This window comes from Tetranychus urticae, chromosome 2 (genome assembly GCF_039701765.1).
Source record: "Tetranychus urticae isolate SD_2017Ah chromosome 2, NJAU_TeUrti_SD_1.0, whole genome shotgun sequence".
NCBI classification, from domain to species: Eukaryota; Metazoa; Arthropoda; class Arachnida; order Trombidiformes; family Tetranychidae; genus Tetranychus; species Tetranychus urticae.
Window position 1 is genome coordinate 16,202,418 of NC_142959.1, and position 13,714 is coordinate 16,216,131.

Genomic DNA, 13,714 nt, shown 5'->3' on the forward strand with positions numbered 1-13,714 from the left:
CAATATCCTCTTTCATACTTGAGCTATTCTTAAATTATCCTGACAATCGTGAGATAATGTTTCAGAGAAAATATGTTTTCTTCATTAAATTTTAAAATTACATTTCTGCAACACTCAAAATTCCACTCATGAAACTTGTTGGGAATAAAATTTAATGAGATAGATTGAAATGAATGGCTGAAAAACAGTTTCAATTGAAATAACTCGACCAAACACCAACTCAAACTAAACAACCTCAAGTCTATCGATCACACTGAACCCAATTAACGAATCAAACTTACTCAAGTAAGTTCATTTTTGAATGCCAAATGCTCATCTATCTCGATATCAGATAACATTTTCTCTGCAAACTAAACAGTTTTCAGCAATTCTGCAAATCTAACAGACTATTGAGGAAAAGCGGGATTTTCATCTTTGAATATTTACAACACTTTCTCTCATCTCTGGTTTCATCTCCCTTCCTATTTAACCACTTACCGGTATTTGATATCTATCATGGCCATGAGGAAAGCCCATGAAAGGATCTTGATAAACAGGACTACTTTTCGGAAGGAATCGCCAAGAGAACGGAAAATGAAAGAAAAAGTGAATTAATGCTTGAATTGTTTTCTGTGTTTTTTTTGCTTCACGTGTCTCAACGAGAAATTATTTTAATGTATTTAACAGTAAATGCTATCAATTGACTCAAATGGATGGTCCATTGGGATTAATGTCCACTTGTTGGAACACATTTGTTCAGTCTTGCTGGACGTTAATAATGATAATAATCTAGATTCGTTGGTAAAAAGTGCAACTCTAGATTCTAATGTTTCTCTTTACCAACAATATTCATTAATGATAATAGAAACTAACTCATCCCCTGTGAATAAACACTCATCTACATCAAAGATGGTGGTTATAATTGCACTTACTTTTCCCATTACTTACTCTTGTAGACAATCAATTGACCCTTTCCTTGCCTATTTACCTCTGTTCATCTCTTTAAATCTTAAAGGATCAAATTATCTGGTCTTTGCACAACAATCAACAAGCTTCTAATTCACACTAATTTAATTACTAATGGTAACTTGTCCAGACTCATTTTCACCTTCAGTTACCTTGGGATGTTTTCAAACCATTTGTATTTTATTCATATTTATTCATTTCGATATGTTCAGTTGCTTTACTAAGCTCATTTTTCAGCAAATAAACTACTTTTGACTCAAATTATGTTTCTATTTTGATTATTGGACTTAGTTCTGAGAAGATATTTAAGACTAAGAAAAGTAACGAAAAGAATCGCAAAGGATCATTTCAAAATTTGCCTGTTTTCAGATCATTTTTAAATTAATTTTTATTATGTATTTTTTATGCTATTTATGAAAACATTTTTGATCTGAGTTACGGATCGGGCGATATTCACTAAAACAAGAAACTTGAAGGTTGAAAAATTAGTCAGATATTGGAAAAACTGTGAATATATCATAACAGATGATTATTAAAGGCTAATTATTGCTAATAATTACATGAATCGTTAGTTTATACTGAAATCACATATTCACTGCTTTGCTCTGGATTCTGTATTGGTTCGTCTAACGTTATTGAAAGGCAAATTAGATGCAACTGAGCTAATCTTGGAATCCTTTTGAAACGAATTTTGGAAAGCTGAGTTTTAGTATTTTTGTCAATGATGGACTGCTCGATTTTTCGTTTGATAAACACAATAATAATTTAGATTGGTGCCTAAACATTCTTGGAATTTTTCGATTTTTGTAGCAACAGCACAAAAAATGCATAAGACAATTATTTTCAAAATGATCTGGTTTGGACATATTTCTTCGTTGGATGTCATTTTAGACTAAGCTCTCGAATTATCTCTTTGATCTGTTTTGTTTTTAAAATGCAATCTTTATTGACTCTAATTCAATGTCTAACCATTTTTCTGAATTATTTATTTTGTTTGATTTCATCTGTTGAATCGCCGATGAAGCGAATATCTCGTGATTCTGTTCGGCTCAGCCTTTTGACTTTTCAAAAGCTCAGTATTTTGATTAATATATTTGATTTTCAGGGGAAACACTTTTAATGAGAAACTGTTCAAGTTCATGATGAGCTTATAAGCTACTTTCTGTATCAATATTAATATCAATATATTTCATTATCATCTCTACCATGGATGCTCATATATTATCAATATTATTCAAGTTTATTGATCAATTGCAAAACCAATGAAAAGGTACTCAAAGGCAAATACAAATATCAATCGGATTTGCTTTTCTGTTTGCCTTTTATTTCTTCTTCTCAATAATTTTGGCCTTTTCCACATTTGCATATTCATTTCGTTAGACTGACTTTTTTCAATTGAACCTATTAATAAGGTAAAGGTATTTCAGGTGAAACTGCAATAACTCACAGGGAACAACTTGTTAGTCAAACTGAACAGTAGACAGGTTGAGACGTCGTCTCGTTGTAACACAAAAGTTTATCCACAAATCCATTTAAATGTAAAAGTTAATAGCAAATGATTGATTAATATTGAGCAAAGTTTCAATCAATTTTCACGCTCTTCTGTTCGCATATTCAACAATCCATTAATATTGGATCCTTTTCATCAATAATATTCAATCTCAGTATTTCAACATTCGTTCAATACTTCAAGTTCAAGACTTGGAGGAGCAAATTTTTAATCAAAACAATTTAAATCGAAAATTCCATCAAATAACCCTTCAGCTCATTCTTTCATAACGAAAAAACACTCAACCTGAAATTCAAAACTCAAGGCAAAGAAAAGCAAATAAAAACATTCCCAAAAATAATCCAATTTTACATCAAACATTTTCAGTGCCAAAAAAATCACTCCTCATGAAACCAAAGTTCATGGACTCAGACTCAATCTTTTCAACTTCGATTGAAATACGAATCCAGGAAATGTCGTTTATCGATGATGGAACAATTTCATAGTTCTCTCGATCAAAATTTGCTCTTCCAAAGATTACTTGAACGAACGAAGACGAAGACGTTCCAAAAGTTTTTTTTTCAATGAACCTTTCGAACCAACTGGACTGTTGAAGATGAACATTGATGAGCGTAAAAATTGTTTGAAATTTGTTCAATTGAGCAGAGAAAAGAAAGGATTGAAGAAGAGAAGAGATTCAAACTTACGGAGCATACCCATGCAGCGAACTAGTAGCCACCGATAACGGAGACGGATGCCGAACAAATGCATTTACCAAAGAGCTGGTTCGTGCTGTTCTCGGTGCTCTTGATAGCGTCACTTCCCTTAAGGCTGTGGCCGACGATGTTGGCTCGTCAGCCAGTGGGATAATTGGTGACACAATTGAGGAAGAGCCAGTTTTGGTGGAACCAGAAAAGTATTTAAATTGTATGGATATATATTTATATCAATATGTAGACATGGTTCATACGTGAATTGGTGTCAATTTAGTGTGTATTTATGTGTAAATGTGTGTCAGTCACAAGAAAACGTTTCAAGATGATTGTGCGAACAAAGCGAAATGAAGAAATAAGAAGAAAAGATGAAAACAAACATGCAATTAATCTAAGGTGATAGGTGATGATTACATGAATACGACAGTAACATGATTAATGGATTGGACTTTTTTTTCATTTCTAGCCTTTCATCTCTCTTCCATACAACCTTGTCATTATATTTACATCACAAATCATGTTGACACTTGATTCACAAAATTCACTCTTCAATTCAATTTTCAACTCTTTTTTTTCTTCTTCTTCTCCTCGCGTCTCAGGTCAGTCTAATCTTGTCCATCTAATATTCAAGTCATTTGCAACTTACCATTTTTCAATAAAGGTGTAACATTTTTCTTGCTGTTATTTCGTGCGGTTGCGTTATTTACCTAATCAGGAAAAGTGTCAAAAATGTAACAATTTACGACCAAAAAAGTGTTTGCATAAAAAGGAAAGAAAGGTTAAGATAAAGTTTAAGTGAAAAGACAAAATGAAACTGCCAAGGATGAGGTTAAAAATGGTTTTCAACAAAACGATAAGATTGATTTACTTTTTCATGATCAACAATTTCGATTAAAATTGTTCAAATCTATATCTTTAAATCATCTCACAAAGGTTCATGATCAAACTACAACTCAACCTAAAGTGAAAGAAATGTTTGAAACTGAACAATCTATCAACATTTGCAGAAATGGAATAACCTTAGAAAACGATTCAAAGTTCATCTCATGATTTTCTTCAACTGAAATGAGGTGAAAATTAGGATGAAAATCCCCAGTCAGAAAATTTGGGGGAAAAATGTTTCTCTTAATTCTCGGTTAACCTGGAAATGAGCTTCAAAGTCGAGTTACGAGTTTAAGTTAATGTTCTGCGAATCAATTTCTACATGAGTTGAAGGTTTTCAACTTGTTCTGAACTTGGATCATCTGAAATGTTCTGTGACTGTATTTGCTCTTAGACTGTGTTAAGATAGTTAAGATCAGTTTAATTAGTAATTATTGCAGTCGAGACAAGTTGTAATATTGTTTATGAATCGCTTTTTCGATATTTTTTTGGTTCTTTGATCAACTCTTTAACTGGTTTTCATTATTGACTAAAGATAAGTCCTCAATATTGACTGTGTTTACACTATTTACTGGCTAATCAGATAAAATGATACAACTGATTAAATAGTGTGTAACTCATGAAAAACACAGAATCTAGTTTAACACTCAATCGAGACAAGTTACATCCTGATCTCATTTAATGGTCCAAGTTGACAATAAATTGGTCAATTGATGATTTCACTTATTCAATAACATTTTTACTTTCCCTTATTATTATTACTATTATGAGTCTTGTTATTGTTGGTTCATTTTTGCCTCTCACTTCTCATGGGTTAAACATGGATGCTGACCAACAATAGAAAGCAGCAAGACTTTGACCAATCGTCACTATTTAATGAATTCATTAATACAATTAGTTGACCAGTGAATGGAGGGAAAAGAAATGAAAGAATTGGACGAGAAAAGATTAAGGTAATAAAGAATGATCAAGGATAAAATGGTTCGATAAACTGTCATGAAAACAGAGGAAAAAAGGTGATCAAGAGATGAATATCGTTTAGATTTGATTGAGCCAAGATTCAACACAAAATGCATTTTCACTGCGATTAAAAGGCGTACGATTTCAACCTAAGATCAAAAATTAATCAAACGTTTAAATGGCTTGAATTCAATCCCATGCAATCAACTAATCTGTAAACCGTTTTGCTGAACCTTTTCCAATTTTCGTTCTCTGCTCTTGATAAAGTCAAATAATTGAGTCATGCTTTATGGTCAATCATCATGCATTCCAATAATGTCATTGAAATGGGAAAGGAACAATTTCCAGTGAATGTTGGAAAGGGTTGGGTTGTAAAAAATAGAAATGCAAATTTACCTCAATCTTGCGTCCTTCAACGATGGAACCATTAAGCTGATTCTGTGCTCTTTCCGCATCCATGGAATCAGAAAAAGTAACAAAACCAAACCCCTGTAAAGACAAAGAATCAATTGATGAAAAGGTTGAGACCAGGTTAGAGTCACCTTTATTGGTAACAATGTTGAGCTTTTAAAGAAACATTCGTCTAAAATTGATGAAAGCTTTGACGAAACACAAATGAACCGAACTCATGTCTACACAAAAATTATTAGATTCGTCAAGCAATTGGCTAGTCAATTAAAGATGTTGTAATTACTGGTAACCAAAGATTAAAGTTACCAGACCTTAATCTTTGCTGGTAACCGGTTTTCTGGTTAAAGGGGAAGGAAAAGTACTATGGATTGGTTCCAGGTATTTTATACTCAACGGATGGCGACAATTGGTATAATAGAATGCAAAATTGAAAAAAAAACTAAAAATGATAAGAAAAAAGTTAAGATAAAAAATTTATCAAATCTCTTCTACTTTACTCTTTGGATCGGTTACTTCATGACCGGTATCAACCAGAGTAAAGGTTACTTTACTTTTTGGTATCAACCCGATTATAAATAACTGGTTAATTTTGGTTGCTCCAATGTTAGGGAATCAATGTTTGATTCCTTTGTTAAATCAGTACCCAAACTGGTTAAAGATAAAAAATTGGGTTTTCTAAGTTCTGTAAGACAACTACAAAATAACAAGTTATTTTTGGAGTTTTTTTGGAGTTTTTCTTATTCTTTTCTAACTCGTTCAATTTGTTCCAATGTGTTTTTGATTAAAAATTTAGACCATATGGCGTTCCTTTCAATCTTATTGTTTACTCTTAGTGAACAATTGATTTCGACTTGGAATTCCATACAACTCTGAACAGTAGACCTTCGATTTAGTAGGTTACCAAATGAGCTCCTAGAATAAGCTATCAATAGCCAACTTCGTTCTCTTAACTGTAATCACAAGGCTTCACACTAAACTCAATCAATGCTTTGTGCCAAAAGCAAAAACGAATCAAGTTTACAGCTAAAAACATCGAGAAATTTCGTCAAATCTTAATTGGAAATTTTCGAAGTTATCAACTTGAAACTTGCAAGTAACCTGAAAACCCAAAGTCTTCCCCTTTTAAGTGCAATAATTGTTAATGAATGTTCAATAACCAAGTTCAAATTACGTTCATCAAATCGATTGTTTGCTCATTAAAAAATTATTGTTTCCCTTTCATTATTTGTAAATTAACGAAACCCTAATATCATGGGATTTCAATATTTCTTGATGAATCTCAATATAAACCAGTTAGGTGAATAGCCAGACATGAGAAAAGCATCACAACTGGGAATTTTAACCCTGAAAGGTAAACATACATGTTTAATAGTTTGATATAATGCATTCAGTTGAAAGATACAGTTGATGATTATTAATTGATTTATCTGATTGATTCATACAAGATCGAAAAGGCTTTCTCATTAATCAATTAAGGCCAAAAATTGATTGATTAGTTGCTCTCTGGTAAAGATTGGGTTCATCTTTAATCATCTTCATTCAGACTGATCTCTAAATGAATTGTTCAATTACAAGTTCGATCCATTTTTTGTGCATTCTTGACGTTTCTTTATTTTCTCATTCAATCGGAATTTTCTCACTTCTCATTGCGATACTCAATGATATTTCACTTTGTCAGATTCACTCGGACTTCTTGCTTTCATCAAATGTTTACCTAATTTCTTGAAGGGTTTCCATTGAACAAAGTTCAAACTTATTTCAGTTCATTTTATCACTTCATTTGTTTCACACCTTTCATTATTCAATAGATGAAGCCAAAGATTCAAAAGAAGGTGAAATTTTCCAAGAAATCGCAGAATATCAATTCAATGGAAATGTTGAAAGCATTTTTGCTTCTCTCAAGGAAACCATCAATTCAGCTATTCAATGATCACTGAATAGAGTGAATCATAAACAGATCAAAAAGGTCATCATTCAATGTTCAATAACTGCAAGGTGTGAACGTCTAAAGATCTGTTTTCATGTGAAGAACTTCAAGTTTCTAAAAAATCCTTTTCTGTCTCACCAAAAGTTCCAAAATTAAAAACATTTCACCAAAAAAATCTTCAACAATTTTTATCGAACCAAGAATGAACAAAGTGTAATCCAAAAAATTGCTTCATTAGTTGATCAGATTTTCGGGTGTTCTTGGGTTCAATTACTAAATGAATAATTGGATTTTCCCTGAACAATAAAAGCATTACTTGTAATTGAATATTTGATTACTCACCTTTGATCCTCTTTCATTAAAGATAATCTCAACATCAATTATCTGTCCAAATTGCTGTAAAAAAGTAAAAGAATAAATTAGTCGAAATATGAAAACTCGCGAATGGACAGTCAACGAATTAATCTGCTCAATTGATAATCAGTCTTGAAGAGACGAAATTTCAACTCCCTTGAGTTGTGATAATATCGAAATTCAATTTGAAAATGAAAATAAAACTTTTCATGTTTGTTTTGGAAGAAGGAAAAAGATTGGACTTTTGCTTTTCTCGTTTAAAACTATTCACTTCAGTTTATCCGATTATTTAGCCTGAAAGGAAAAAGGTTTTCCACCCAAAATGGAAGCCTTTTTTGGCTCATAAATTGATAATGATTGTACCAATCAAGATAACCAATAACATACTAATTATATTTAGTTAGCGTAACAACAAAGTTTAGCTTCCAGATTTTTTAGCTTCACTTTGATCAAATGGATGAAGGGAAAATCTAATGAATAAAACAATTATTCTCAACAATCGATAAGTAATAATATAAATTGTAGAAGCAAAATGATAAGTTGGTTAAACATTTCATGGAATGGAAGAGGAAAGGAAAACAAGTTCAATGTGAATCAATTTAACATCATCTTGTAAATGTTATTTAAACAACCAAATGCAATAAAAATAATCAGAAGCCAGTCAACTGGAATGGATTTGAATTTTTCATCACAACTATTAGTTAATCTCGATGTTCCAACACAAAAAGAATGCAAAACATTTCTCAGTAGATGGTCAAACTCGATTAAGTTAACAGTTCAAGCTGATTTTTGAGGTCAAAAAACACTAAAATGAATCAAAATTATGGTTCTGTACATCTACAAATCATATTATTTTCATGAAAAAGTAAAGCTTGATGTTGAGTTTCAAGTTTTAACTTTATTTATTTGCTGGAATTTGAGTCAAATTGAGTTTGAAAAGAAACTTGGCAACGAAGTTTGGAGCTTTTTTATCAAAAATTTTGAACTTTGCTTGTTCCAACCTCACTGATGAACCCTGTAATAGCGGAATAGAAACATCGATTTTGGCTGAATCATTTCTTCACTTTCTTATTCTTTCCTAATCTTCTGTTTCATGGTAATCATCATCCAAATGTTTCTTTGTTGCTTTAGACACAAAGTGAAGTAAATAACAAGCAATATCAACATTGTTATCCAAAGAAAAGTCAAACAACAGTAACAATAATAATGGATAATGTTCAAGGAAATGTTAATCAATGGACGAAAGAAAATTGTGTGAAAAATAATTCTGAATCAGCCAAAAGTATAGCAATACAACGCGCAAGTAAAGGAAACAAATATCGAAATCTTTAAAAATATCAATTTCGATAGAATCAATTTGAAATCAGGAAAATTGTTGGATGTGAAACTTATCATTTCGAGAATAAGATGATTTTTTATCGGTATTAATGCCTAATCCAGGATTGATTTAAAATGGTTTACTGCCATCATGAACATTCTGCAACTGACAATTGGAACTGGACGTCTTTTTTCATTGATCTCAATTTTATTTTCTAAAATTTTGGTATGAAAATGGTCAGAAAAAGATGCAAAACCAGCCGTAAGGCCAAAAAATGTGATCGCAATCTATATTTATAAATCCAAACTAGTACGCATTCCATTTGTCACCTCGTAACTGTTATATGAAAATTTAGCTTCTAAAATTACTGATTTCGGGGATCGTTCGATAAAAAGCAGGATTCAACAGAATAAAGGTCTTTGTCGGGGTTGCAGAATGGAGTAATTCTTTGATTCTGATATCAGCCATGAACTATTAAGAGGATGTAACTTTCGGTCATATGAAAAGTAACACAATCTCATCAAACTTTTAATGGTGATGACGTTACTGTTACTATTACTACCAATATTCAGACTGACAGATAAATCACCGTAATTGGTGGAATCGAGACTTTCCTCCTTTTCAGGTATTGTGAGACGGAGAAGATGTACGATACTTGCTGCTCAAGGCTTGTTGGCTACAAAATATTGGGTTAGGAATAATTTGCTTCGTTTTTTGAGTCGTACTAAAAGGCTAAAATAAACACATAAAGCTACAGAAACCATAACATACTCAGTTTTTTAGAGAAGAACAAGATAACAATATTCAATTCTGTACAATTAGGAAAATGCGACTATAAAATATAGCATTATCAGGACTGGAACCAGTCAAAGTTTTTAAATAAAAAGACTCATAAAATTTGTACTTTTTGATTTGAAATAAAAGATGATTTAAAACATAAAACTTTAGTAGTCTTTTTGGCTTCCCCAATCGTTTACTGTCCTCAAGACTAATGATCTAAAGAATCATGCAAAATGAATGACTATTGAAATTGAATCAAATATTTACTGTCAAATTTAAATATTCATGATGAATAACGTCAACCATCATAAACGAAGCTGAAAACCTGTAGCTTGAGCAAGATTAAAGTTGAAGTTGGAATAAAATGTCAAATAAATGAAACTTACACCAAAAAGTTGCCTTAAATCTGGATCACGAAATCTGAACGGAATATTACTAACATGCAACCTTTTGGGTTGATTAATGCCATTAGAGGTGAGACCACAGTTGATCGGGATTCCTCCACAGTTGGCATCAAAGGCATTCCGTGTACCATTTGATTCGGTTAAAGTTATCCTCACACCTTCATCAGCATCAGGATCAGTTTGCTATTGAATGCCAAGGAGAGACAGGAAAGAAAAAAGAAAAAGAAAAATGATTTGATTTGAAACAATAATAAAAATGAGAGAAATAAAGATTCAAATGATCAAGATCAAAGCTTAAAGTGCATAGTTGGATGCCATTCATGGATGAACAGGGAAACAAGTGAGTGAGAAAAGGAAGAAAACTTTTGATGGAAGAAGGAGGAAAAGTGTACAACTCGAGTAAAGATGATGAAGAAGATAATGGGAAAAGAACAGGGAAGATGAAGAATGGATATAAAACACAGAGAAAAGTAGAGAAAGGGAAAGGTTGAACACAAAAAGAATCTTGAGATTCATGAAATACTCAGTTGAACTAGAAGATCAAGAGTAATGTAATTCTCCATTTTTTATATTTTATTTTATCCAACTTGTTCTTTATTTCATTCTTTACCGTTTGCTTTTCGCTTCATCACTAAAATTCTTGATTGTTCATGTTGAAAAATCTGCTCTTCATTTCTCGTTATTGGTTATTTTTTCCTCATTTATTTCATTTTTCATTTTCTTTTTTTTCATCATTTTATTTTATTTACCCAAGTCCTTCATAATTTGTTTAAACTCTCACTTTCATTGAAAATTTTTGTGGTAAAAAATGGCTTTTAGTTTGTTCTGGGTTGTTCAAAATTGTTCAGCTCAAAATTGGATTCATGTTTGCCTAATTTTTAGGTCTGGTTAAACAATGTATTTACTCTGGGCAAACAATCTGTTAATAACTAGAGTTTACTTTTGCTTACCGTTTGTTGTTCAACTGCGTTTGACTTTCTAAGGCCATTCATGAAACTTGGTTCACAGGGTTGATTATCGAGTGATACTGACGGACTGGTTGATGAGGTTTGAGTCAACGTTTGACTGGTGCTTTTGTTTGATTGATTAGACTGGTTGCTTGAGTGCGGTGATGAGCAGTGTTGCCCATTAAAGTTGGAGGTTAACAGGATTGAGCTTCTCGGTTTATCGGGTAAACTTTCAGTGTGTCCCAAAAGTTGACCATTGGCTAGGCTTGTTCCATTCAGTCCGTTGACTAAACCATTACAGTTGACATTTGTGTCATTGGCAATTGGTGCTTGATCACAGTGTGAACCATTTGGTGTTGACGATGGACTCAGTGAGGTGAATTGTGAATATGGTGAGCAAATACTTGTCATTGGGTTAACCAATTGTTGAGCCTGTTGTAGAGTCAAACAAATTACAATTAGATCATTTGGAGGAACATTGAAGTTACAACAGAAACAGAAACACAAATGAAAAGCTTTTCCAATCAAATAAACCTTCTTCAACCTCCAACCACTTAATTATCCAGTTCAAGACTAACCATTGACTTTGATTGGAACAGAATTTTTCTGTTCAGACTTTCTTGAACTGGACAATTTAGCAATGAGATGAGATCAAGCCATTAACAATTCGAAATGATCAACGAAGAAAATTTGGTAAATTCCTGGTTAACTTGAATAAAGTACTATCGGTACTCGATTCTTGAATCACACTCGACTTTTATGCTTTTATTTAGTTTCTTATGTGAAATATCAATATTTATTTTGAAAGATTTCCCAACAATAACAAAGAGCAGAATAATTGTCGAGATAATCAGTTCGAACTTGGATTCTTGATGTTATAAAATGTTGTGGATTCTAATGGTTTAACCATTTACTAATGCTTTTTTGTGGCTCTAACCAGACATTAGATGACATTTAATGTGAAAAGAGAAGGAAAAAGAAAACATTAAAAGTAAACTCGGAATTTTCATGTTATCCCTGTCCATTGAATACTCAATAACAGATTAATTTGAAATTCAAAATAGGATGAGAAGGAAAAGATTGAATGAGATTGGAAGAAGTAAAAGGAAGAATAACAAGCTTTAAAAACATGAAATTTTATTTTCAATGAACAATTGGAATATGAAAATGATGCATATTTTTTCAACTAAAACAAGTTATTGTTGTGAGAAGAATGGAAATGATAACTGAACAAGAAATAGATTTTCAATTGTTGCCTGATCACAGTTATTGACGATCAATTAAATGATAAACAACAACCGATACAAGGTATTTTCACCGTCAAAATTCATCTTCAATTGAATGGTTAAAAAGGTAAAATTTGAATTTCAAATTAAACCAATTCAACGAGAAAATATTGGACCAATTTTTACGCAAAAACATTGTAAACTTGAAAATGGAAATTGAAAATTTCTCTTCGAGATTCACCATTTTCCATGGAATTATTTTTCGAATGCAAAATGATTAAAACTGGTTAAATTTTGGTTCATTTGGTTTCATTATTTGTTGACCAAACTGATAGCCAAATGTAAAGAAATGTTTTACCTTAAAAAAGTCATTTTTTGTGATCAATAAAAGTCGAAATTTTGGACCATCGAAAGTATGACATTAAATTGAAAGGAAACCAAAATACATTGAATCGAAATCGCTAATCAATAATTTCAACTTTTTCTTCTTTGATATGAAAAGATTCCTTTTATATCTGAAAAGTATGAAAAGTTCTGAATGTAATCATTCTTGCAACTCTATTTCCATGAACATTGAAAATTGAACATTTTTTTATTACTTTAGTGATTTGAACCTTTTTTTCAATTTTAGATAAATTTTTATCAGATGAATGCGAACTTAAAGGCAAAAAATTTCATTCCAGCATTCAGAACATTTGGACTGAAAGTTTCGTCAGATTGACTTTTGTTGGAAGCTTCAAGGCAAAACTCACATTTTGATTACAAGAATATTTTTATAGCCAAAAATGTCGGAATATTGAATAGAAGCTATTTATTAAACATTTTAGTTCGTTTTGATGTTTTATTCAAAAATAGATTAAAAAGAAACAATTTTTTCATCTTCTTTAGCATTTCAATACATGTTATCTAACCTGGGATTGATCTGGTTGGAAGGGTTGATCTGGGAGTGAAATTTATGTAAACAGAGAAAAAAGTTTGATAAATTTTGCGATTTTGTGGAAAAGTGGTGAAACAGTTTGAAAGGTTTACGGTAAACAATGAAATCTTATTACCATTGATGTGATTATAATTGTTGTAAGTTTCATGTGAACCCAGAATTGGTTGATAAAGATGCGAATAAAAATGTATAAAAATGACAAGGTAAGCAGATAAGAGGAGGAAAAGGATGAATCTCAGGTGAATTACTGAACAAGACAAAAGAGTAAATATTTGCCTTGAAATGTAAAGTACTCAATGTGGTCAAGTAGACTTTCAATGCTTTTTTCACTTTTCCAACAAATTGTAGTTCCATGAAAATTGTCCAATCGTGATTTACTGATCATTAAATGAATCATCAAATCACACAATCTACCATCAAT

General features: G+C 31.7%; 1 protein-coding gene across 2 annotated transcripts in view; it reads right to left on the reverse strand.

The window, feature by feature from the left end:
* LOC107364744 (RNA binding protein fox-1 homolog 1-like) overlaps window positions 1–13,714 on the reverse strand; it is a 44,082-nt gene that overhangs the window by 2,489 nt on the left and 27,879 nt on the right. Inside the window, exons 2-8 of one of the 2 annotated variants that reach the window (XM_089267164.1) lie at window positions 11,134–11,562; window positions 10,166–10,366; window positions 7,670–7,723; window positions 5,386–5,478; window positions 3,793–3,854; window positions 3,142–3,327; window positions 478–538 (exon numbers count right to left, since the gene is read on the reverse strand). In XM_089267164.1, the coding sequence (XP_089123290.1) occupies window positions 478–538; window positions 3,142–3,327; window positions 3,793–3,854; window positions 5,386–5,478; window positions 7,670–7,723; window positions 10,166–10,366; window positions 11,134–11,562 (1,086 nt within the window). Of the gene's footprint in view, window positions 1–477; window positions 542–3,141; window positions 3,328–3,792; window positions 3,855–5,385; window positions 5,479–7,669; window positions 7,724–10,165; window positions 10,367–11,133; window positions 11,563–13,714 lie in introns of both variants that reach the window. The other variant, XM_089267163.1, reaches the window with a different exon arrangement.